The sequence below is a fragment of the Tribolium madens genome, unplaced genomic scaffold, assembly GCF_015345945.1.
Source record: "Tribolium madens isolate multiple individuals breed KSU strain unplaced genomic scaffold, Tmad_KSU_1.1 Scaffold_91;HRSCAF=231;Tcas5.2_LG7, whole genome shotgun sequence".
Classification (NCBI taxonomy): domain Eukaryota; kingdom Metazoa; phylum Arthropoda; class Insecta; order Coleoptera; family Tenebrionidae; genus Tribolium; species Tribolium madens.
Genome location: NW_025401063.1, coordinates 10932052 through 10957511, shown reverse-complemented (window position 1 = coordinate 10957511; position 25460 = coordinate 10932052). Strand labels below are relative to the sequence as shown.

At 32.8% G+C, this 25460-nt stretch overlaps 2 protein-coding genes across 7 annotated transcripts; one reads left to right on the top strand and one right to left on the bottom strand.

The window, feature by feature from the left end:
* The first annotated feature begins 554 nt into the window (after window positions 1-554).
* LOC123011409 (probable beta-hexosaminidase fdl) lies at window positions 555-24211 on the top strand. Of its 5 annotated transcripts, none has more exons than XM_044408820.1 (3): window positions 555-1046; window positions 19534-19691; window positions 21972-24211. In XM_044408820.1, exons 2-3 carry the CDS (start codon window positions 19546-19548, stop codon window positions 23716-23718), a joined length of 1893 nt encoding a protein of 630 aa, XP_044264755.1. In that variant the 5' UTR covers window positions 555-1046; window positions 19534-19545; the 3' UTR covers window positions 23719-24211. The 5 variants fall into 5 exon arrangements, with proteins under 5 accessions (XP_044264755.1, XP_044264754.1, XP_044264756.1 ...); XM_044408819.1 differs by lacking the exon at window positions 555-1046 and adding an exon at window positions 2976-3217; XM_044408821.1 differs by lacking the exon at window positions 555-1046 and adding an exon at window positions 3489-3612.
* LOC123011410 lies at window positions 12391-25339 on the bottom strand. 2 transcript variants are annotated; one of them, XM_044408824.1, is made up of 5 exons: window positions 25216-25339; window positions 18723-18839; window positions 17350-17484; window positions 15214-15361; window positions 12391-12880 (listed from the first exon to the last, which is right to left on the bottom strand). In XM_044408824.1, exons 3-5 carry the CDS (start codon window positions 17475-17477, stop codon window positions 12698-12700), a joined length of 459 nt encoding a protein of 152 aa, XP_044264759.1. In that variant the 5' UTR covers window positions 17478-17484; window positions 18723-18839; window positions 25216-25339; the 3' UTR covers window positions 12391-12697. The 2 variants fall into 2 exon arrangements, with proteins under 2 accessions (XP_044264759.1, XP_044264760.1); XM_044408825.1 differs by lacking the exons at window positions 18723-18839; window positions 25216-25339 and adding an exon at window positions 17801-17826.
* Between the last annotated feature and the right edge of the window lie 121 nt (window positions 25340-25460).

The window sequence follows — 25460 nt, the reverse complement described above, 5'->3', positions numbered from 1 at the left end:
TTAGTAGGTAAACTTGGTAACTAAAGTTAACAGAACTGTTAATATTTTAAGAGGTAATAATGTGTGTAAAAGTCATAGCTTCAATTTTTTGGGCTTGAATAAATAAAAAATGAAGCATTTAGGTAAATAATAACATTCTGACTGACAAGAATTTGTATATTTCGGAAGAATGTACCTATTATGCATTGATGCAGTGATGAAATGTTACTATTATATACGAGTTTGTATTGTGTTTCCACATTTGCTGAATTGTATTTATTTTTGCTATTTACATAAAGTCTATGAGTCTTATCTCAATATCTAGAATTCGAGTAAAATCCTTACTTGTTGAAGAATTGTTTTTTACACACGCAAAAAAATCGTATGTGAACCAAGCACAATAAATGTGGATATGGTGTCATAATTTATTGTATACAAAAAATGATAACTTCTGTCTCCAGACAATTTGAATTTTAAATTCCCTTTTTTGCGTTCTCTCTTTCTTTCCCAGGCGAATTCAGTAGGCACCAGGTCTACCAAATTCGCGTTCCATTTCCCATCTCGATCTAGTTCGATCACTTCCACTCTCCACCAAACGCTCGAGTGTATGACGAGCCGTACATGACCAATGACGTCTTCTCCGAAGCGGCCGCCACGTTTCACCGAGATGGTTCGCCGTGACCATGGAGGATGTTAACGACGCGAACCAGTTCGAATCCGTGCAAGTTTCGCGCCGCACGTGTATGGAAAAACGCGACTTTTCAATTAAATCCTCGAACCCCACCTAAGGAAACCGTACGAGTTCCGTAAATAGAGTGTAGTGACTTCAGCATTGCGTAAATGAAGACAACCACGCGAAAAATATATCGGCTCGGTTGGGTGCCTCTTGCAGTCAGCGTCTGCAGTCCAAGGACGGTGGTAGAGAAACTGCCCAGTGCCCATCTTGGTATCTACCTGTACTCAGGTGCAAGCAACATGATACAGACTCTCACTCCGGCTACCAACAACTCTCTCTTCGACAGCGTGCTGTGATAGTGTGTGTGCAAATGCTGATTAAACGATAACAGGTAAGTTAATTTTTGCAACCCCAAATCACCCTTTGAAAGTACGACAAGTTACAAAGAGCTTGAAGACTCGGTTTAGCGGACTGACCAGATCTGACACCTGTTGAATTCACTTGGTGTATTTTTTCACAAATTAATTTATTAAAAAGTTATGAATACCCAAATCAATAATCTTCTTGCTTCAATTTACTGTTCTAAAATAAATATTTATGAAATGTATTTTTAGTGTAATGGATCATAAAAGACCCCCTGATACTAAAATAATGTGTTCACCGTCTGTTCAACTTGTTATCGGCCTCATAAGAATTTGATTTTCTGCTTAAATTCATTTTTTATAATTTAAGTTTTCTTTACCTATTGAATAAATTGACGACCTCATTTCTGGTCCCTTATTAAAATTTGTTTTTCAACGGTAAATTGTTGCATGTGGGACCATCATTTGAGATAATTTTTGTGTAAATAAATTACAAAAATTTGAATTGTTTTACTTTACTCCTATTATCATTTGTAGGTCAATAATTTTAACTGCGTTAAATATTGCAGGTAGCAAAAATTTACTAAACCGAAAAATGCATTCTAACAGTATTTGTTACGGTATGTCTCCTATTTAATCAAACTATTTCATAATTGTATTCCTACTTTGGGAAACTTACTAAACTTAGGACATGGAAATAGCAAATAAAACAATTTTCTCGTTATTTTATTTCTTTATTTTATAACTATTATTTTTTATTATTTTTAACTACTTTATGTTTACTTGTTTACATAAAGATGTTCTGATTTTTGTAACTACATTTATCTGCTTTAAAAATAAAGAACGATAACCGTTGAAAAAAATTCTTGTGACTGTCCTTCTGAAAACCTGGAAGAAAGTTCCCTAATTACCTATTGTTTATAGTGCTGAATTTTGTATTTATACGTAACTCATAACAACAGTAATGTTGAGTTTAATGGTTTATTTTGTGATTTTTAACTTTAAGTTTCTCATTACTAAAATGTCTTAAAATACAAAAAAGGCGCAGAAAATAAATTTTAATTAAAACCAGATTTTTTCAACTTCAACACACGTGTTTTAAGCATTTTTAATCTGCTTGGAAAAGTTGCCGAGGTCATTATTTGGTTTCTCATGAAAGATTAGCATTTTTGATAACTTGAATCGTGGTTTTCATAATCAATAAGTTGCTCCAATTTTTTATCTTCTTTAGTAGTTTTATTAATTTCTATAATCCGGTGCCGATTAATTTAATTTGTATAAAATGTATTATATTGCGATTGCCATTTTTATTTATATAAATTTAAGACTGCTTCTATAGACTACATTTGTTATTTATTTTTTCTTAATTAGAAATTGTAGCGTGATGGTAATAACATATAATTTTGAAAAGTTTGCGCAAAAAACAAAACACGAATAATTATAAAATCTTTCAATAACAATGACAGTAATATCGTAATACATACATCTTCATTAGTCATACCACTTGGTAGCCTACACGTTTAATTTCTCCCAAGAAATTCAACCACAACGCATGTATTAATAAATTTTAGTTAACAATTGCCTCCGGAACACTCATCTTGACCTCTACTCCTTCAATTCGCGCAAAAATAAAATTTAGGTCACTGAATGTCTGAACCACTAAATAATTTCATTAAAACACTTAGCACACAATGTGAGTTAAGGGTTCCCACCACGTGGTCGCCCATAACCCGTGGCCAAAATCAAATTTGCGGTTACCATTAAAACTATGTACTTATACATGCAGGATAGGAATAGTCGTACACATGTCCCGTTAAGTAGCCATCGAAACTGGAACGCCCTCAAAATTTTTATGCCTCACGACCACGATGACGCCATTACCCACAATTATTATTATCTAGTTGTATGGTAACCATGGGATCAGTCGTGATTGCTGTTTTCAACGAACAAACAAAAATTTACTTCTAGTCATTTCGAGCCGATTAATTATCGATAATTTGGGGTTTCTCAAGGATTCTAAACAATAACTAAACTATTATTTTACGAATTAAGACAGTTAAAAATCGAGAACGTTTTATTTACCGCCTTTGTTAAAATGAATTGCTTGTTGTCAGTTTACGGGTCAAGAGTTCACAGGATTTCGTCGTTCTTTATCTCAAGGAAGTTGGCAAAATTGAAGCGGACATCAGTTTTAATCAAGGTACTTTACCAGAATTAATGATATAACTAATTAAGTAACTGGATTTAATTATATGCTAAATGTGTTACCAACTGACCTATTGTATTATTGTCAATTACACCACGGTCTTTAATTAAATTATTAATTAATTACCAATTGCAGTTACTTCAGAAATTTCTTTATTAATAATTAAATAAGCAAAGAAGAAATACAATAGGTATTAGGTAGGTACTATCGGTGGACATAAAAGGCTGCGACAAACATGACAAAGTTTGAGTTTGACAGTTGGTACCGATTTTGACATGAAATTTATCATTGTGATATCGACGTTATAAAATTATCGTCAGCAATAAAAGCGTGAAAAAGTGTTAATTTACTAGTGACTGAAATTATTACGACGACGCTTCTTCACATAGGTAAACAATATTTTTATTTTAAAAATGCTTCTTGGTGCTTTTTTAATTTATCAGTCATCATACTCAGGATAATCTTTAAAAAGTATACCGATCGTTGATATACCTGAGTGGGTTTGGTTTTTTGGCGTAATACAATATCAGAATACCCCCCCGCAAAACCAACTCTTTGGTGTATATCGAAAAAATACCAAAGTTAGATATGTTTGGGAAATTTCTGGCATATTATACACGACGATGACAGATACACGGTGTTTTAACTTCTTTACACCGTAATTCAACTGACGTTCGTAGAAATTTTGGGACCAACATAAAGTGTTTCCGATAGATGACGCTATCGTAGGAATGTTTAAAATTCAAACTTTTAGTATTTTAAATAATAGTAGATTATGTTATTAGGAGTAAAAGTGATTGTTTATGTGGCGAAGCTGAACGTTCATTTTGCCGAACGGAGTGAGGCAAATGGATTCAGCTGAGCCACATAAACTCACTTTTACTCCAAATAACATATGCTATTTTATCTGCAAACGATTCAGATGGAGAGAAAAGAGCAACACACCAATAATTAAGTAAATCACCTCAATAATCAGTACGCTTTGCAATAAAATCATAACAAACGTCACGCGTCAGTTTCGGAATTTCTGTTGAAATTTCGAAAGTGTTGATTGATTTAACTGGTGAATAACTGGTGTAGTTTATAGTGCAAAATGTCGAATGCTGATAATCTACCTTGTACCTCTCTAGAAAATGCTGAAAAAACGAAAGAGACAAGAAAGAGACAACAGTGGTAAATGTCAAAGTAGGTGTGAAGTAAAATTGAAAACGCCTAGGCGTAAAAACAGTATTTTTACTCCATGTCTGAAAAGTAAAACTTTTACCTGTGTCATTTAGTCATAAAAGTGGTCAGTTTTGTGACTTTTGCGGATAAAAGTATTTCATTCGTCTTGATTCAAAACAAAATGCACTTTACAGGCCACAAAGTTTCAAATTTGTCATTTAGATTTGTCAATTTGTCAATTTTTCTGCAGCGACCTAATGCGTCAATTTTTTGAAATGAACCCAAAACTGAAAAAATATAAAATAGTTATTTATTATACAAGACGATAAAAAATTGTTTATCTACGAGTGAAAAGGTTAATTTCGAACGGTTAATTTTCTTAAGTGGATAAAACGCAACTAACACACGACTGCAATGTAACGTTTTATCCACAATCACATCAGGCCCAAATTATTCCAAACTTAATTAAAAATTAAACTGACATTTAAACGTCACGCCAAATGTGCTTTCGGTTAAACGTAGTAAGCTGTTACGCGGTGCGCTGGTTACTGGTAACAGTGGAATAAAGTTACTTTATTCTACTAGTGGATAAAGTGGTACTTTATACGCATCTAAAGTGTGGAATAATGTCTCTTTATAGAGTGATTGTGGATAAACAATATTTAGCGTCGTGTATAATATTTCGTTTTATTTTCTACTCACCTACCAAAATTTCTTGAATATAAACAGTAGATAAAAATTACTTTATTTCACTAGACGATAAAAGACTACTTTACCTACTGAAATTAGTTGATAAAATATAAACAGTAGATAGGAAATTACTTTAATTCACTAGACGATAAAAGACTACTTTATATACTGAAATTAATTAAATTAGCATTGAGTGAAAAATAAAAAATATATTTTTTTGTCATAAAAAAACAGAATTGTCTTACCATAAATATTTTTCTAGAAAATTGCGAGTCAAAAGTATCCGAAATATTAATTCAACTAACTATAACTTCTACAGTATCAAGTATTTTAGGTTTTAATACTCTTGTTTCTTTTCTGCCTACTGCTCATTACACTTTTTTAGGTGAACTCATTTTTAATAGTTTATTTAATCACCAAAGTAATGAGTAAATTCACCGTTTCCCACTTCGCGAACATGCACGTTTATTTAAAATAGCAAACAAATGCTTTGACTGCTTCGAACAAATTTTACGAAATGACTATATTTATTTCAACTTCAAATTAAGATTAAAAAATAAATAGTAATAACTTAATAAGGTACATACAGGGTGAATATAAAGTATGGAACCAAGCGGTTTTATTTTTAATCATGTGCCTCCGGAAAATAATAATTAATATAAATTAAAGTAATATAAAAAATGTGATCGTAATTTCAGAACGAAATTTTGTTTTGTTTTTGAGTTATGCGATTTTTTTGTCAAAATTGCAATTTATGTGAAAAAAATTTTTTGAAAAAATTATAAATAAAGCAGATAGTTGTAATCCTTAGAGTATAGCTTTTATGAGAAAAATGATTTTATAGTGGGTTGCTATTTAAAAAAATTAATTTTTTTGTAGAACTCAAAAATAAAAGGAAATTTCGAAAAATTTTATTCTTGTTAAATCATCACATTTTTATAGTACTTTAGCACTCATCAATTAGTTTTTTCAAAAAATAAATAGTTTGAGCAAAAAACGTTTGGTTCCATACTTTTTATTCACCTGGTATATAATATAATAAGTTGCAATTTGGTGTAACTTTTAATTTAAAAATCGTAACCCAAACATGAGTTCATTAAGCATCCAGTAACGAATTATGATTTTCTGTGATTGATTGGTTTTCTACACTCAAGTACAATTTATGTATTTACAATTTATGTATTTATTTATTTATAAGTTGTATTTATTATATTATAAATAATTTATTTTATTTTTGACAAATTTAATATTAATGGCATATGGGCTTAGGTTTTCTTGGTGTTCGGCCTCCTCCGCCGTGCGGGATCTCCGGGAGTGTCCGGTACGCCACTGTTTTTTTGTTTGGTTGTACAAGAGTCTCTCAACTTTCTTATGCAAGCAAAAGTTACTTCTTCGGCTGCACTTTTTGGCGACCTATTGCCGCTGGCATTTGACATTTTTCTCTGGGGCGCGAGTTCTGGCGCACTCTGTATAAACAAATACATATAGTTTGGAATAATATTTTATTTTTATTATTGAAATTCTTATCTTTATCATTAAAATCGATAATTTTGTTAGTTTTTAAATTGGTTTTAAAAACAATTATCAAATAAATTTTACTGCTGCATATTTTTCTACTTGCTCTAAATATTTAAAGGATAAAAATAAATTGATGTTGACATATCTATTTTTATTTATTTTCACATCTAGCAACTATAAACACTAGAAAATTAGCTAAAAATTGGAGCGTCTCAACAGTTATAGAAATGTAAGTAACATTTTTATGCTCTGTTTATTAAGTTTAATTAGGTATTACGTACTTACATATTCTCATTGCATAGAAAACATTTTTTAAGTCTTTACATCCATTATCTCCATTTTCTTTTCTAGCAGTTAAGATTGTTCGTGTCAAGACTCTAAAAGAACTCATTCTGCTTCATTTCCAGTCTGAATATTAACAATTTAAATTTTGAATCATTTACACACACAAAGACTTAATGAAATTTATGAAAATGTGATTTAATCTCACGGTTCGATAAACCAAGAAACTCTTCGTGTTGCATAATTCTATTAATTTCGGAAGCGTCGTAGGGGAAGCAGGTCAAAATATCCATTACAGGAATCGATAGAGATATCTAATGTGATAACGAAGATGTAATTAGTCTTGTTATCTTGTTGAAACAACAATGGCTTTGGGATCACCTTTGTAGCAGGTTTAAACAAATTTCTTTTTATTAAAATTGTGAAAAATTTTACTACGAATTGAAACTTTGCCAAATGCATTCGACTAAATAGTAAACAAACTATAATTTTTTAGCTGGCCCCAGTTTCTCCACGTGACGCACTCGCTTAATTATATCTCCGGTACAAGTAAAAGTCTTTATGAGCGACTATTTCTACCGTGTAAATAGCTGTAAATAGCTTCGGGAAGTGGCTCGGCGACATTTTTCTCCGGGATTTAAGCACAGGTGGCAGCAGAATCCCTCACAATGCATCTCCAAACACAATAATAATCGAGAGGAAACTGAAATCTGTCCAGCATCCTGTCATTTTAGCAGCTTCCCATGATGCCACTCCATTCGACCATGCGATAATATAAAAACGCGATTTGAATCGTCAGCGCATGGAATAATAGTGTCAAAGATAAGAAACTGCAAATAAAAGTGGAAAAGTGCTAACAGGTGGTTTTTCGCGGAATTAAAATAGTGGTTTTGATGGGGAACAGAGTGGGGCGTAAGTTACAGTTTTTGTGTTGTGATGGTTTGAAACAAGGGGATTGGCGTTTCCGGTTTTGGGTTGTGTAACAGTTAGGTTGTTAGGTATTTATTTAGCGAGATTTTTTATTTGCATAGTTAATGCATTTTGTAAGTAATGAGATATATTCCGATAGTAATTTGCAATTAAGCACACTTGCGATTATACAATGGTTTTCTGTTATTTTACAAATTGTTGAGAAGAAAAAATGGAATGTTGTAATGTTTTAAATGTGGCCGTGGGAACACAGATTTTTGCAACACTTGGTCACAATGGGAAATATCAAAATCCCAAAGACAGAGAACAGATAAAAAAGTGTTCATGAAGAGGCTAATTAACCTCGTAGATCTTTCTGAAACTTTTACAAACTGTAAGGATTGTTTTGGAATTTTATGAATTATTTTTAGAATTTTCGAAAACTTGTAGACCAGAATCTAAAATACTAATACGGGGTGATATTAAAGTATGTGCAAATATTTTAACAGGTGAAAGTGGAGCTCAAAAGAAGTCAAAATAGCAAAATTTGCCTCATTCGAATGTTTATAGTTTCTGAGATACAAAAAGTACAACCTCCACTTTGGCGTCGGAGAAATTGTCAAAAAACTGCAATATCAACGAAGTTTAAAGCTTTTAAGTACTTTATTCCAAAGTTTACGTTGCTAGTTGTCAGTAACATTTGAAGTAATGAAATTCGGTGCTATCTTCAACAAAAAAATGGAGACTTTTTTCTGTACCTGTTTTTGCTGACTTTTGCTCATTTTTTTAAAACAATGTAATAGATTTTAAAGAGCTAATCTTAGATATCATATTTGTTTACAATTAGGGTTGGTAAAATTAAAGACTGCGCCCCAAATTTAAATTTATTCGAGCAATAAAACATTCGCATAAGGTTAGTTGAATTATTTTCTTTCTTCTTTTAAGCTCTATTTCTACGTTCACTTGTTAAAATATTTGCACATACTTTAAAATCAACCTGTACTTAAGTTCAATATTTAAATCAGACAAAATATTTTGTAACTTAACTGCTAATGTTATATAAAACTTTAGTGGTGTGAACACCTTTTAGACAGGTTTAAAACTTTCTCGAAATAACCACTTGTAATGAAAAATCCAGACACAAAAATTTATCGTATAGTGAATGTCTTAGAAATATGTAATACATGATTAAACTCTATAACATATGATAACTCTATAATATATGATTGAACTCTTTCTGCTGTTAAAAATGCTGATGTTATGAATGCAATGAAACTTAAAAAATCAGTCACAAAAGAACAATCTTGAGGAAAAAGTTATGGTTCGAAAATAATCTTTTTAGTGTTTGATTTATGACAGGTCAAAATAACAACAGATTACTATTTTCTATACTTTATGTATATTTATGTGCATGGGCGTCCACAGGGGGGGCAGTGGGGGCCGTTGCCCCCCCTGGGACGATAGTGGTTGCTATATTTGATATAAAAAAAAGATTTTTTGATTTCTTACATGAATAAAATAAGAAACTAATATTTACATTTTTATCACGAACTGAGTGATATGAAAATAGACAAATGTAACTGTTATTATTAATTTCGACTCTTTTCTTTGCTCCCCCTGGCCATAATTCCTGCGGGCGCCCATGTTTATGTGTAGAATCGACAATAGAGATTTGTCGATTTCTTATCCTTCGGTTCCCTTTTTCGGTTAGTCGTGTCGTTTGATTTTTGTTTTATATCTTTATCGATTGTGCGACGTCTTTAAAGTGACAATTTTTACTTGCTGAAATAAATTTATTTGTACAGTAAATGTGTGGCAAATCTGTGCAAACTGTTAAATAATCAAACAATACATAACGCAAACAACTTCGAGTTTGTTTTCCTTATTTGCTGAATGCATCGGAAACAAAACTAAAGCGTTCCGAATTTGTAAAAACAGATTGCCACTGACACAAATATCCTTTCAGAAGGATTAAGGACGTATTTGTATTGATGTAATAGACATGTTTGCTGCTCAGCGGCCACTTAACTACTATTGACAGTCCATTATCAGAATCACTATTGGACTCAAGGACTGTTGCTCACAGGAATTAATAACAATTAAAATCGTAAAAATATCTAATTTTAAGTAGACGCTTGTAAATCCAGGAAATGAGAAACTCGCTGATGCATCGCGAACTTGAGTTTTTATTTCTGAATCGTAATATTAAAATGTTGCCTAGAAAGTTAACTTGCATAGACAATATCCGGCGGGAGGAAGGAAATTTCAGCAGCGAGGTAAATCTATAAAGATAATGAGTTTCTGATTACGTATGGTGGGACGCATTAAGGATTGATAGAGGTGATTGGGGGCAATTACTGTATTAAGGAGAGTTTAATAGATAAACGGGGGATATTTTATTTTTACTCACTAATGAAAGTCGTAAAAAAAATAAGACAATTTCGTCCTAATCCTATAAAAAATTAGTCACATTTCCGACATTTTTTTCTCCTATTATTTAATTACGGGTCGTGTCCTTGATTTGTCAAAAGTCATAGTACAAACAAATCATTTATTTCGATTTTTTAAACTCAACTGCTCGGTTAGCAACTGTGACTGTAATTTTTGAACGCTCTACAATGTAGAGCACAAAACACTGAAGATTTGCTATAGAGTCTATAGCAAATCTTCAATGTTTTGTGTATCTGAAGATACCAATTGAAGGGAAATTTAATACATTAGGACTAGCAGGAAGCTTCTCATGCACACACATATATTCTGCACACATTTTCCTAGGGGACTCGCAAGTCTCTAAAGTGATGTTGGTGGTATTGGATCGATGATTCTTTAATGCATTCATGGAACATACAACATGGTTTGGTTTTACGTGATGGTTTCTAATTTGACTTAAAAAAACGAACCCTGATGGAACACTCAAGTTTAGTAGGGCAATAAAATTACACCAAGAGATGTCATTTTGGGTAACTGAAATCTTGTTAATGCAAGAAATAAAATTTTAATGCTACGAGGGAAAAACACTGATACTGAAGCCTCACATGAAGGTTGTATTACGTCGATGGAATATGAAAAAGTGCTCGAAAATAATGGCTGATAAGGTTTAGAAGTGCATGTTTGCGAGAAGAAACTTCACTTGAAAAAACTTTATTTTTTAAAAATGGAGTCAACATGCATTGGAGATTTTTTAATACACTTTTCATTTAATTTATTGTTCCTATCCTATTAATATGTATGATAAATGGATGTAGAGAGAAAAAAACTGAATGCTTGCTCTGGAGATGAATCTACATTTTTTTATTTCAAAAATAGGAAGTAAAAAATGTTATCTACATAAATAATTTAAGGTAATTTACGCTCCAATTAATGACTTTAACACTTTAAATTAAGAAAAATTGATTCTAGATTTTAATCTTTTTTAATTTAATTTAATATTATTTATTAGAAATTTCACAATAAAATTATTTTTTAAACATTGATTTTATAATCCCCAGTCCTCACATCATTAAAAAATGACTTTTTTATACAGTCTGTCCCTGGATTAAGTTCAAAAGGAAGAAAATATTTATTATTTATTTTACACCAAAACTGCAAAGAAAAAACGTTTTTTGCTTCACCTGAAACGAGCAAACCTGTAATTAAAATTTCATTATTCTGTTTCAGTGGAAATAGTAGATTATGTTATTAGGAGTAAAAGTGATTGTTTATGTGGCGAAGCTGAACGTTCATTTTACCGAACGGAGTGAGGCAAATGGATTCAGCTGAGCCACATAAACTCACTTTTACTCCAAATAACATATACTATTCTATCTGCAAACGATTCAGATGAAGAGAAAAGAGCAACACACCAATAATCAAGTAAATCACCTCAATAATCAGGGCGTTTTGCAATAAAATCATAACAAACGTCACGCGTCAGTTTCGGAATTTGTGTTGAGATTTCGAAAGTACTGATTGATTTTCTGGTGAATAACTGGTGTAGTTTATAGTGCAAAATGTCGAATGCTGATAATCTACCTTGTACCTCTCCAGAAAATGCTGAAAAAGCGAAAGAGACAAGAAAGAGACAACAGTGATAAATGTCAAAGTAAGTGTCAAGTAAAAGTGAAAACGCCTAGGCGTAAAAACAGTGTTTTTATTCCATGTCTGAAAAGTAAAACTTTTACCTGTGTCATATAGTCATAAAAGTGTCATTTTTCTGACGTTTGCAGATAAAAACAGTTTATTTTGGACTTGTAATAATTTGTTTCTGCGTTTTAAATCCCATCACATTGCCAGTTTTATATTTTTATCGAAGATGTTACTTTATTTTTAGTTATGTAATAAAAGTATACTTTAAAATGTGTGAACTGGGTTTAGTACCTAGTCTTTTATTGTATTAAAGTGAAATTTTTGTAAATGTAGATTAAATTATGAAAGTTTATACGAGTATAATTGATCCTAAAATAAAATTCTATGTAACCTGATCTAAATTGTTGGATCAAATCATTAGATGGAAATACCCGAGTCCTTCTCGAAACAACCTCGCATTGTTACCGTTGTTAGGATTCGTTCTAAAATTACGCTTATTTTCCTGATGTTATGGAGAATAAAAGAAAGAAAGATTTTTCAAATAAAATAAATATATTAAAATTAAACTAGCGACACAAAGTTTAGGTACACTCTATATAAAAATCTCAATTAATTAGAAGTAGTTCTATTGAGTCACCTTGCTCTCAATTCCTAAATTTAATTGGTGTTTTAATACACTTGACTTGTTTTTTATGTACATATTATACATTATTGCATTATCTTATCTACCCATCTACGTCCTTGACGTTAATTTAATTACTCTACTAGTACTCAGCCAAGTCCGTAAGAACCGCTTCTTTTCGAACAGATAAGATGAATAAATTTGCTGTTTTTATCACTGACACTTCACACGTATCCGTTTCCGGGAGCTTGCAGTTTGACAGCGGTCTCGTAGCTGGGCAGTCCACCCTCGTCCTCACCTTTGTCCCAATCCGATCCTTTTCTGATGGGAACAACAAGATCATAGGCCGGGGGCGGTCCAGGAGTCGGCGGCCGGTGGCTTTCGCTGAACTCCTCCGAACTGAAACACTGAACACGAATATTTACTCGACTATTCCACTTTTCAAAAGTAATTTTATTTATGCGACTATCGGAAAAATTGGAACAAGAGACGAAACGTAATAAGACTTGATCGAAGTTTCCTTGCGGGAAAGTTAGAGATGCTAGATTTCAAACTTTGTTAAGCGACTGTTTCAGTCACTGCCAAGTTCCTAAATGTAATTTTAAAGGACTTTTTAATCGGGTTTTAATGGCCGTTTACTGAATGATTACCAGCGATTATTCAGTAAACAGGTTTTTATGGTTTTTCGTGAAAATAGATACTGACTGCCGCTTATTTTGATGAGAAAGGTAACTGGCGAATCTGCAAAAGCAAACTGAATTTTTTAAAACATAAAGAAAAAGTACATCACTAGTCAATGTTTATTTGTATTACAAGGAGGAAAGTGCATCTTTTCCTCTGTTGGACGGAAAGGTGGAAACCACCCAGGAAGGAAAAGGTACTTTCCTCCAATACAATACATATAATTTTTCCTACGATCCAGCAAGCTAACAATTTCTTATAATATTCCAGTTTTGACAATAAATCAGCAACATATTTTAAAATTTTTACCTCATGATAGGTTACATATATTTTTATTGTAATTTTGACTAATGAGGCAGGAAAATTTTTACCTTCCTAGGAAGTGATTAGCCACTTTTCTTTCTGAAATTAGGATGGATACATTTACTTTCTGTTAGGGTCGTATATAGTTTTACAGAGATTTTTGCAATCAACAAGCATTTTTTAATCGTGTTGTTGTAGAGTACCTACATCAATATACTATGTTTTTTTCAGGTTATTATAAAATAAAAAGGAAAACATCATGTATATACACTCAATAAAATTGTGAATATTCGGTGACATTTACGTATGTGTAATTTACGAGAAAATAAAGTGAATTTAATTCCCGATCCGTTTATAAACAACTACTTCACGTAAACTGAAATATTTTGAGAGTGAAATAAATTTTTGAAGCCGTAAAATGTCATCTAAAACGCATTTACAATTTAAAGTCCATTTGAACCCTATTAACGTAAGTGACCTTATCTACCTACCTTATTAAGTCTGCTATTAAACTTAAAAAGTAATTTTACACGTAAAAAGGTTTTTGAGTTTTTATAAAGTTAATTAAACAATAAATGTAAATTTTTAATAGTGTCACTTTTATCTTAATTGCCATAAAATTTTCAAATAAAAAAAAATACCATGTGTAACTTGGTACGAAATCCATTTCAAATGTAATGTTGTAGGAACCTGGATGAAAATTTTATATTTTCACATGGAAAATGTCATTTAGTTTGATTAAAATTAATTAGTCGACTTTCCAATTCCATCCACCATTAAGCAAGCAATGAATTGAAATTGTTGTTAAAATACGCTCAAGATAATAAAGTGTAACAATGGGCAGTTAAGTCTACCCACGCCTGGTAATATTTAATACAAACCAAACTCAGCGCCTACTTATACAGGGTGCGCCAGAACTCGTGCCCCATAGAAAAATTTCTAGTAAGATAAGATACCGAACATGGAAAAAATGTTTAAAAAATTCTATCTGTCAAAATAAATTTGACATTTATTTTTTCACATTTGACATTTTTTTGTGTCTATTTAATGAAACTGATGATCTTGTTTATGTTTTTTTACTGTTATTTAGTAGATGTGCCAATAAAAGCCTCAAATAACATTGAACAGAGGTGCAATTTAGGATACAGCTTCCTTGTTTCCTCTTCTAATAGCCTGTAGCAAAAAAACTTAGAAAATTATTTTTGCAACAGAAATGAATAGAGTCAAAGTGTAAAATTTAAATTTTCACAACTTCGAAATTTTATAGATAGAATTTTTTTAACATTTTTTCCATGTTCCGGATATCTTACCTTATATGGCATTTTTCTCTAGGACGCGACCCTGTATATTATTAAAACGTTAATAATTATTGTCGCCGTTAAAAACAGGTGAGTTACAGTTCTATGCACTTTCGCTACCAATGTTACTACCCAACGTTTCGGACGTGACCTTGCAACTTTTATTCAACTGTCGAACACTAAGAAATGTCAGTCTATTTTTGGCTAATTGTAATAATTATTATTTAAACGGAAATAAATTGCAGTTACGTAGGTTTGATAGTCCCCTTCGATCAGTTTAGCTCGCAGCGATAAGGAAACGGTGACAACTCGCAATCAATAAACTAATTACGATAAAAATAGCCACGAAACTCAAATCCAATTTATTCGATTTTATCACTCGACTTGCATTTAATATAAGTTACAAACCGGCCGCTTCCGGTCTTACCACACGCGTTTCCGCTTCTTTTAATACTCACACTTTGCGCCTCGACGGTGTATATCTCCATAGAGAGGCCTCCTGGGTCCCTCCAATATGGAGGCAAATGCGTTTGTGATTTCCGATGCGTCTTGTGACAGCAGTAGCAGAATATGAAGACCACAAGGATAATGCCACTGATCATAGCTCTGCCAACGAAAGACAATTTTAATATGTTTTCGCGGATAAAAATGCAAATTATGAGGTTTTAAAATAACTCAGTTCTCGATTTGTTGACGACTTTTGTCGCATGTTTCACCCGGGGCGGAAAATTCGGACGATGACTTCCGTGGGATTGAAAATGGGGCGTTTTTGCATCTTGATAAGCGAAGAAATGGGTCAAATACAGAAGAGAATTTTAGAAGAGTCGGTTCGTGATTCGGAAAACAAAGTTCATTTGGCCTAATTACGGCATTTGCAAAAACAAATAATTTATTTTCGATTTGGAAACACAAGTAATTTTTGAATAAAAAATATCGACTAGGGTCTATTAAATTACATTTTCATTCGTATATGTGATTCTTTTTGTTCAGTTTTGTGAAAGTGGACAATTCAATAACTACTAATTGGTTTAAATTACAAAAATGTTAAGATTTAATTATTAATTATATTATTAGCCAATTAAAGCTCTTAAGTGACTTGGAGCATCGGAAAAAATTAATAAAACAGAAGCCCACAACTCTGTATGAAGACTAAGTTTTAACGAGTTTATTTAAGGATAATGGAAAAAGCTAGTTTCGCGAGGAGTTTTTATCGTTAGGTACATTTATCTTTATTATATCTACGCTCACTTACATTCTTTTAATTGCAAGTAATTAAAAGAAAAACCCGAATCAAGTGATACTTAAAAATACTGGTCTATTTTCGATTTTCTAACTTATAAAATGTCTATTAACATTAATTTATTATAAACGTATTGCTTAGAAACTGTTTCGTTACTTTTTATGAATTATTACAAATTCTCAATAACAAGTTAGTAACAATAGTATATTATAATACTAGTTTATAAGCAAGCCTTTAAAACACGCACGACGGGTTTAAAAGAGCGTGCGTCAGCGGAGTGCTTTTAACATCGTAAGTGTTTTAAAGGCGCTTATAAACGAGTGTTATACACTATTTTTTATAATACTTGCCCATTTACGATCTTTTATGAGCATTGAAAAAATGTGAATTTACACAATAAAATTATCAAAGGTTGTTTGTGAATCGTTTTCGTAGAGACGGTTACTAGTTTACGTTGTTAAGCACATTTTTCACGTTGTAATTGGTCCAGACATTTCCTATTTCTTGTTACCTAGACAACTTTAAAATTTCGGCGTGCTATAAAGGCCAAATTATGCACGCTGCAGCGTGTTTTAATTTAAGATTATGATGCACGTATAATAAAAAATATTTTTTTAAATATTTGTTCGAAAACAAAGAAGTTGGCTCAAATCAGTTTATAATTTTTCCTAAACTGACGCTTTATTTCTTCAGGTTTGACTAATAATCTGGTACTTTATTCCATCGGGAATAAAATAAATAAAGTCCCGATTTTTAAATAAAATGGAGTTAAATGAATTGAATCTTTTGGTTGTTTCTTGACATAAACGAACTCTTTAATACCGATTTTTAATCAATTCAAGGAACTGAATATGTATTTCGACAAACTATTTTGTTATGTTATTATTAAATTTAGTCGGTTGGGAAGAAAGTTTTATATGCATCATCTATGGAATAATCATCGTTAAACCCTAGAATGAAAATTTCTACATTTTCGGAATTAAAATAAGTAGTTGCTTATTCTCTTGATGCATAAATAACTATTTTTTGACAACAGTTTTTTTGTTTCCATATTACTTTATTGTGTTCTCTGGTGTGGGGAAAAACATAACGGTATAAAAGCCGTTTTAAAGTATCTTGCTATTAATGATTAACATTTGTGCTGTTTAGTTATCTATAAAATGCAATTGCCCCTAACCCCTCAATTAAAAAACTGCAATAAATCGTTTTAATCTGAATTTCCTTTCTAATTAATTTCTCTTTCCATACTCCCATCCAATTAATAATTTCTACATTATACTGAAATATTAACACCTTTGGGTCGTCTGATCAATAATTACTGTTACAATCAGGAAACTGGATATAAACATCTTACCCTCCCAGCATCACGTTGACCCCATGCACCGGAGCTGGAGGGGATCCTGGTGTGGGGTTCATGTCGGTTTTGTTTAGTCCGCCATAATTGTGCAATGCTGATAGGACGGCCAGTTTTTTCATTGACATAACACACCTGCAATTAACAAGATTAACCAATTATTGTTATAAAAGTTTGAAAGCCGAATTAAGTGGATTTTAACTTAAAGAAAGTGCATAGAAGAATGCTCGCCGCTATCGTTAATTATTTAACTGAACTAATCAAACGAAAATTTTAGAGAACAATTTATTTCAATAGTTATTTATTCTACGAGTTTGAGTGTAAATCGGACGGATTATTTCACCGAGTGGTTTATCATCCACGAGGTGGAATAAAGCGTCCGATTTACACTCAAACGAGTTAAATACAACATTTTATTCTTCGAATTACACTCAACAAGGTTTAAACTTACTTTAAATCTGTTAAAAATAATTTGACGTTTCGTATTGAGAAATGCCAAACAGTTGTCAAAACTTCCTTACACGGGAGAAAAACCGTAAATTTTGACAGTGTTGAAGAATAAAGTGATTTTTATACTGTAATTGATTTTTAATATAGGCAACCAACATTGTTCTTCCAAATACTCAACTAGGTATTATTCTTGCTTGACAAAAAATTCTAATAATGCACTGCACTGACAACAACTAAACTTAACAATTACAATTTTTGTTTTATTCGAGGTTAAATTAATTAGGTACGAAAATTTATGTTTGTCTTTACGTTTTATTATTTATTATAACTATGAAAGAAAAAAATTTCTTATTTAAAATGATTTGTTGAGTTTTACAAGTTAAAGGTCATTACCTTGTAATAAAATCTTTACTGCCTGGGTAAATTATTAATTGCAATTGCTCTTAGTTCATTTTGCGATCGATCATAGCATTGAAGTAAATTTTTCTAGGTTACAGCAGTAAACGCGTATTTTTCCAAATTAATGATGAATACTTTATCATTTGACCCGATATTTTTATTTATTATTTTTAATTACAATAATATACAAAGATCTAAAAATATCTTATTAAGAAAAACAATTTCGTCAAGAAAATGGCAAAGTAAAAAAGTTATGAGTTGTGTAAAAATTTAGTCATTATTTTTTGATACTTCTGCTCTAGAAACTGTTGCTATTTAAATAAATAATCCAAGGATTTACGATCTTTGTCGCAATAGCCCTTGGATTGTGAAACGACAAAACTAAATTCTTTAATTTGCGAAATAATTCAACTGCAAATCGATTGACCACAGTATGGTTGTAACACTCATCGTTGTTTCAAACACATAATTTCATGGTTAATCATAATTCACATTTGCGATCAGAATTTTTTTCAGTAACTTACCTGTTATAAAGCGCCGTGCTGGTGCTATCTCAACATGGCAACCTTTAAGCTTCTTCAATATTTCAAAAGGCCAGAAGTATTCTTGAAGCGAAAGTCGTCGACATGTTCGATGACCCTCTGAAAGTATTGTAAAACACATATGAAACGCATTACACGGCACTTAATATTTGAAACATGGTAAAATTCGTGACGCACACTTAGTATATCGAACGCTCTTTCATGACTAAAACAACTTACATTTTGCCTGAAATAATCAATACTAGAGGAGACTTAATGCTTTCATTTTAACACCCAGGACGACCGATAATGGAATCAACCAGAAATTGTGGAAGCGCCAAGCAAAAAATAATACCCATTTTCATAATAGTTTTATTGATAAAAAAAATTTAGTAATTTGTAAATAAATAAGTTATTAAGAATTCCTACACAGTAATTTATGTTTGAACAGTTAAACTGTTGGTGGAGGCGCCGGGAAAATTCGAATAAAATTGTTTCAAGTTAATCAACTGGCAAAATTTTTACGCTTTTAATTTTTAGCATTTTCTTTTAATTACTAATCATTTAATTGTATAGAGAGTAGTCTCCAGTATTGTTGTAAAGTTTCGATGTCAAATAAATTCCTTAAAAGTCTCATTTCTTTCAATCCTAGTAAATATTTGTTTGCTACATTGATATTTATGTATGCTGGTGGTCCCGGAGCATAAACTTTAATTTTCTATAAAAGACCATCACGGATTAATAGACTTAGATTCCATTTTATCCACTTTGCGGTAGTTTTTGTACTTTTATTTAATCTGAAACTTTGTTACAGAGGCTCGAGAGGATGAAGCCTGGCGAGGTTAAGCGTGTCCTCTTCTTTTTTTCCTTCTGCTGTATTTTATTCTTCATTTATCTGTATTGGCAACAAACCAGCAATCTTACCACCTCGAGACTTTTGTACACCTATAGACACCCTTATCCAAAGCAAAAGTAAGTATTATTTGCGTGTTTTCCCGTGAAGGTCATTTTATTTTATAATTGGAAGCAATTCTCCTCGAGGCACGACAAAAGGTGCGGTAGAATTAAATTTAAAAGATTTTCGACATCGAACTGTCACGGAAGTCTAGCTTCAACTCGGCTTTATCTCGAGAAATTAAACATACATTAGACATTTTGCTCGTGTTTCTTCTGACTAAAGTTGGATAGTTAGGAAATGCATATCACAAACAGATCTAGTCACATGTATTTTAGTAGTCGCGAATTAATTAAAGCCGGATTTGAATGGGCAAGTAACATGAGCGGTTGCGATTGACCACAGATCTGCATATACCGCCAAATAAATCACTGCGTCCGATGATGTGGCAAAATATGATTGGGTCACGGCGACATCCACAACGAAAAACTATTAGCTTGTCATAATAAAGTTTAGTACATCGTAAAAGGGGAGTAAAAGCAGACTTTGATGGTCGTTACGCCACACATGGTCACGAAATAATAATTTGGGGATCAATAACGGCACGAAAGGTAATTTGAAAACCTAGAGTAATTGGGTTAGTAGTTTAAGAAACTGTTTTATTTTTCTTCCGAAAAGTAAATTGGATGTTTTTCGAAGGAAGAGGCGGCAAATGTGACATGTTTCAAACATCTTTTATGTGTCTTACTTTTGCACAGCCGGAAACGAAATAAATTCGGATTGATAAAAAGTTCATTTTTCAATATGTCGGCGTGATCGATGAATATTATAGAATAAAACTTACTCTTTGTTGAATTAATTAAAATGTAATATGTGATCTGTTGATATTGCACCAATTGCACTCATTCTGATCCTTTAATTTTTAAAAAACATTTTTTTTCTACAAAATTTTTGGATGAAGAGAGTTCTAGATGTTCCTTATTAATCTATGTTTATGTGGTTCATAACATTATTTATGATCATACAGTGTCAATGAGACAATTATTTACTGTCATTTAGGTAGTACATATACCACAGTTTATCTCTACTAATATTAATTAAATTTACATTGTTTGTTGAGACGAATGCTTTATTTTCAGAGATTTTGTAATGAAAACAAATAAGTGACTGTTCTCTGATCAAACATGTACCTATATCATTATTTGTGACTCTTGTATGTATATGTATGTATTAGGTGCTATCTAAGATAAAAATTTTAGAATCAATTAACTTGCTAATAAAAATTTTGTTTGGACACAGATATTGTAAACCCGTTTATTAGTTATACGGGTGAGTAAAAAGTATGGAACCAACCATTTTTTGCATAAACTAATTACTTTAAGAAATAGTATATTAAGCATCAGGAACGGTAAGGACATTTTACCGATCGAAGACAATTGTTTGGAGGAAGAGTGAAGCGACGACTCCAATTATTGTCTGAGAGTCCTTAACGTTCCTGATGCTTAGTACCTACACAAAAAACGGTGGTCCCCTACGTCAAAATGTATGAAACGGCTACATCGGTTAAGTTCGCAAAATCTTTGTGATGAGCTCGGAAGGCAACTTTATGATATTATTAGAAAAAAAAAAAACTACTCGACAAAAAACAATTTTATTTAATTAGATGTCATTTTTAGCTCATAGTCTTTAATTAAAAAAACTGTCATAGTAGGTTTGCCACAAATTTTTTTTTTTGCTAAACTAGCAAAATAAAAGAAAATTTGAAAACTTTTATCTTTAAAAAACGATTTCATTTTTATTTTTTTGTAAAGTAATTAGTTTAGGCAAAAAACGCTTGGTTCTATACTTTTTATTCAACCGGTATGTAGTTCCATGTACAACAGTACAAAATATTTTAGATAAGACGGCGCGCCGTTGTGAAGAACAAAATTATAAGAAGCGTATACGTCCTAGCACAAAATCCTGTTTTTAATTTATTACATGCAAGTATAAAGGTATATGAATTAAACAGATACATACAATAAAAACTGTAATTTATTTTATATCGCTCAAACACTAATTAAAACCGGAAAACATATTTGATTTATGGTATATATATTATACCTAATTTCAAGTATAAAATGTGTTATTTATCGTATTTGATATGTATGTATGTAAAAGAATAACATGCAATCATCATAATTTATTACATAACTTTCATTTTTTCTCTGGCACAGTTCTTCAGAAGAGATAACCAATTATCGTCGAATCAGTACCACCAAAAATCTATCCAACCTACAAAAAAGATCAGATTTTTGTAATTTTGCCGTAATGTAGGTGGCTAATGCCCGTAGTAAAAACCGTTTTGCTTGTTTCAGGAAGTCGCACCCGCCCCAGTGGACATGGCAGTGTATAAATCAGCGATGCGAGAGGCGGCATATAAAAGGGGACATCCCTATAGTGTCATTATCGACATGCAGCATGTTGTGCGGCTCGACGCAACTCTGGCCCCAACCCACCGGACCTGTAACTCTCGCCAGCAGGGCTGTCACATTCAACCATCAACAACTAGAACTCGAAACGGACACTCCTGAACCCGCTAAGACACTTTTAGAACATTCTTTTGTGGCCTTTAATAGTAACATTATCAGTCTAGTCCAAAACAAAGATTACGTAGAACAAGGAACTGACGTTAGAAGATTTCTAATCAAAATCATGATTTTGCACCCGAATATCGTAAAACTAAAACTGGACACGAGCGAAGGGTATAGTTTGATTGTAAAGCCACGGAAGGACGAAATTGTGGCTAATATAACAGCGAAAACGTTTTTTGGAGCCAGACATGGGCTTGAGACTTTGTCCCAGTTGATTTGGTGGGACGATTATGAAAGAAAAGGGGCGCTTAAGGTACTTAAAGGAGCCACGGTACAGGATAATCCAATTTTTCCTTATCGTGGGATTATGCTGGATACGGCTAGGAATTACATGAGTGTTGAGAGTATTCGACGAGTGCTCGACGGAATGGCCGCAAATAAACTCAATGTCTTCCACTGGCACCTCACCGATTCTCAAAGTTTTCCCTTGGTGTCAGAAAGAGTGCCTCAATTAGCGAGAAATGGGGCTTACGGACCTAATATGATTTACACATCAGAAGATATCAGAGCTTTGGTCGAATTTGCCCGAATTAGAGGTATTCGAGTGGTTCTTGAAGTTGATACTCCAGCCCATGCCGGCAATGGATGGAACTGGGGCCCCCAAGAAGGTCTAGGTGAATTAGCAGTATGTGTCAACGAGCGACCTTGGAGTCTCTACTGTGGGGAGCCCCCATGTGGTCAACTCAACCCTGATAATCCCAATGTTTATGAAATCCTCGAGAAAATTTATAAAGACTTGTTAGAATTAAGTGACGAAACTGAACTCTTTCATTTGGGAGGAGACGAAGTGAATTTGGAGTGTTGGGCCCAACACTTGCAGAAAACCACGACTTTGATGAACTACACCGACTTGCACGACCTTTGGGGCGAGTTTACTCTCAAGGCTTTAAAAAGATTAGAAAGGGCCAATAACGGTAAAAAAATTCCTCTTGTGATAATCTGGTCCAGCAATCTCAGCAAAAGACCTTACATTTACAAATATTTAGATAAGAAAAATATCGTGGTGCAGAGTTGGGGGGCGAGTCAATGGCCAGACACCCCCGATCTCATCAGCGACGGCTACCGGGTGATAATCTCTCACGTTGACGCGTGGTACCTCGATTGCGGCTTTGGGCGGTGGCGCGAGACGGGGGACGCAGCGTGTGACCCCTACCGACCGTGGCAAACCGTTTACAACCACCGACCATGGCAGCAATTTCACCTAAACAAGAAGCAAATTCTGGGGGGTGAAGCGTGCCTATGGAGCGAGCAGTTCGACGAGGCGTCGCTGGATACGAGACTGTGGCCGAGGGCGGCCGCCTTCGCCGAAAGGGTGTGGAGCGACCCGCAGCTGGATGTAACTTCGTTCACCATACAGGAGGACGTGTATACGAGATTGAACACGCATAGAGACCGCTTGGTGGCTCGGGGACTAGGAGCGGAAGCCATGTGGCCAGTGTGGTGCGCTCAAAATCCCGGTATGTGCCTTTGACGGGGGACCAAAGGACTGTTTTATGTGCCAATGTGTGACTGAAAGAACGCTCTTGCCGAGTACTTACAGCCAAAGGTTCGATTCGTCAGTACAATTAGAGTTAAGTGGATCAGTAAGTGCTTATTTATTGAATAAAAATTTTAAGTAAACAATTAGTATTTTATTGAAGTGGAGCAAACTTAGTTACTTTTGTACTGAGTGAAAATTATTGTGAATGAATCATCGTATTGAAAGTTATTAAATATTATATTTGACACCTTGGCGGGCTTACTAATAGTAAATTGTTTAACAAATAAAGAAAAGTGCAAGTTGAGCATGCTATTTATTGTATCCTTTATGGAAAACGTGGAAAACCTAAGAATATTTAACAAAAATTGTTTTTCTACAATCTTTAACATATTTTAGTTGCATACTTATTTGTTTATATGGTTGTATTGCTAACAAGTCAAGTGTTGCTAATTAGTAAAATAAAACATTTCTTTTTTGAATTCTACCTCAAATGGCTATTTTCCATTAAAAATACAAAAAAAAAGTTGTCCCTTCAGAACACATTCATAGTCCCCGAAACTGTAACGCGAAATGGAAACAAATTCCAACAGGTTTGTAGATGTGAGCTACATCTCAGGAAGTGAATTGTACAAAAAGTATTCACTTTTTTTTAGAAGAAGCAATTTAATGTAAAGAATAAATATACTTAATAGAAAAAAAGCTATATAAAATCAGGAGGCAAACCACAAGAATACCTACATCTAATTATGACAAAAAAGTACTTGAAGGAATGACACAAAATTGAATTTCAAACAATGTTCTATCTGAATTACATTTTCTATTTTATAACAAATAATCAAATAGAAAACAAAAAAAAAATCACTTATGAGGCACCTCGCAAACACTAAATATTAACATCTCTCATTACCTAATTATTAAATTAATAAAAAGGAGAAAAACGAAAAGCTTAATCGTAACGTGATGCAAATTTTAGAAACTCAAAAAGAATTTAAGTGTATATAATTGCTTTTTTTATTCAACAAGAAACAATTAATAGAATAATTTAATAAACTGTTATTGCACTTACCCAGAATGAGAACTTCTAAAAATTATAGCAAAATCTATGATGATGTGAGGACAGCTTTTTTCACTAGTATATTTTATAAACATTAATTCTTACGTTTAATCTGTTTTCAAAAACTACAAAAAAAAATAACATTTCGTTTGAGTGAGGTATCTCACTGGTTTAATTCATTCGATTTATCAAAATAATAAGATTGTGTATCTATAAAAAATCATCAAGAACTCACTTCTTGACTGAGTTGGTTTCGTGACTCATTTACCAGGAGAATAAGAAGAAAAACAATTGCAGTAAATTTAGTTTAAAACGAGCCAGAAATAATTGTAATTAGAATTTTATAAAATGTTATTACACATACCAGTAAAAATGCCATTAACAGTACCTAATATTTAATTTTAACATTATATATTTGAAGAATCTCAACTTACTTTCGTTTGCTTCCTCGTGCCACTCACGTGCCACACTTTAACGCAAGAGCGTCGCGACGCCAATCACCATCTCCGAAAGATAGCGCCGAAGATACTACTGATAGTAGCTGTTGTGACATTTCATCTTTAGCAACCTGTAGCATGTCACATGTTCGCGCAGATGCCGTCGCGACGCAGACGCATGTGACGTCAACGTCGCGACGTCATTGCCTCCAATGCACGTGATTGCGACGCTCCAATTAATA

What these genes read in the sequence shown, in the direction of transcription:
- LOC123011409 (XM_044408819.1), top strand. Translation starts at nt 3,113, where the DNA reads ATGAATTGCTTGTTGTCAGTTTACGGGTCAAGAGTTCACAGGATTTCG. An exon ending in GGACATCAGTTTTAATCAAG is followed by an intron (nt 3,218 to 19,533) that starts GTACTTTACCAG and finishes ACTTTGTTACAG; the next exon opens with AGGCTCGAGAGGATGAAGCC. An exon ending in CACCCTTATCCAAAGCAAAA is followed by an intron (nt 19,692 to 21,971) that starts GTAAGTATTATT and finishes TGCTTGTTTCAG; the next exon opens with GAAGTCGCACCCGCCCCAGT.
- LOC123011410 (XM_044408824.1), bottom strand. Translation starts at nt 17,477, where the DNA reads ATGTCAATGAAAAAACTGGCCGTCCTATCAGCATTGCACAATTATGGC. An exon ending in GTCAACGTGATGCTGGGAGG is followed by an intron (nt 15,362 to 17,349) that starts GTAAGATGTTTA and finishes TTTCGTTGGCAG; the next exon opens with AGCTATGATCAGTGGCATTA. An exon ending in ACACCGTCGAGGCGCAAAGT is followed by an intron (nt 12,881 to 15,213) that starts GTGAGTATTAAA and finishes ATTCGTGTTCAG; the next exon opens with TGTTTCAGTTCGGAGGAGTT.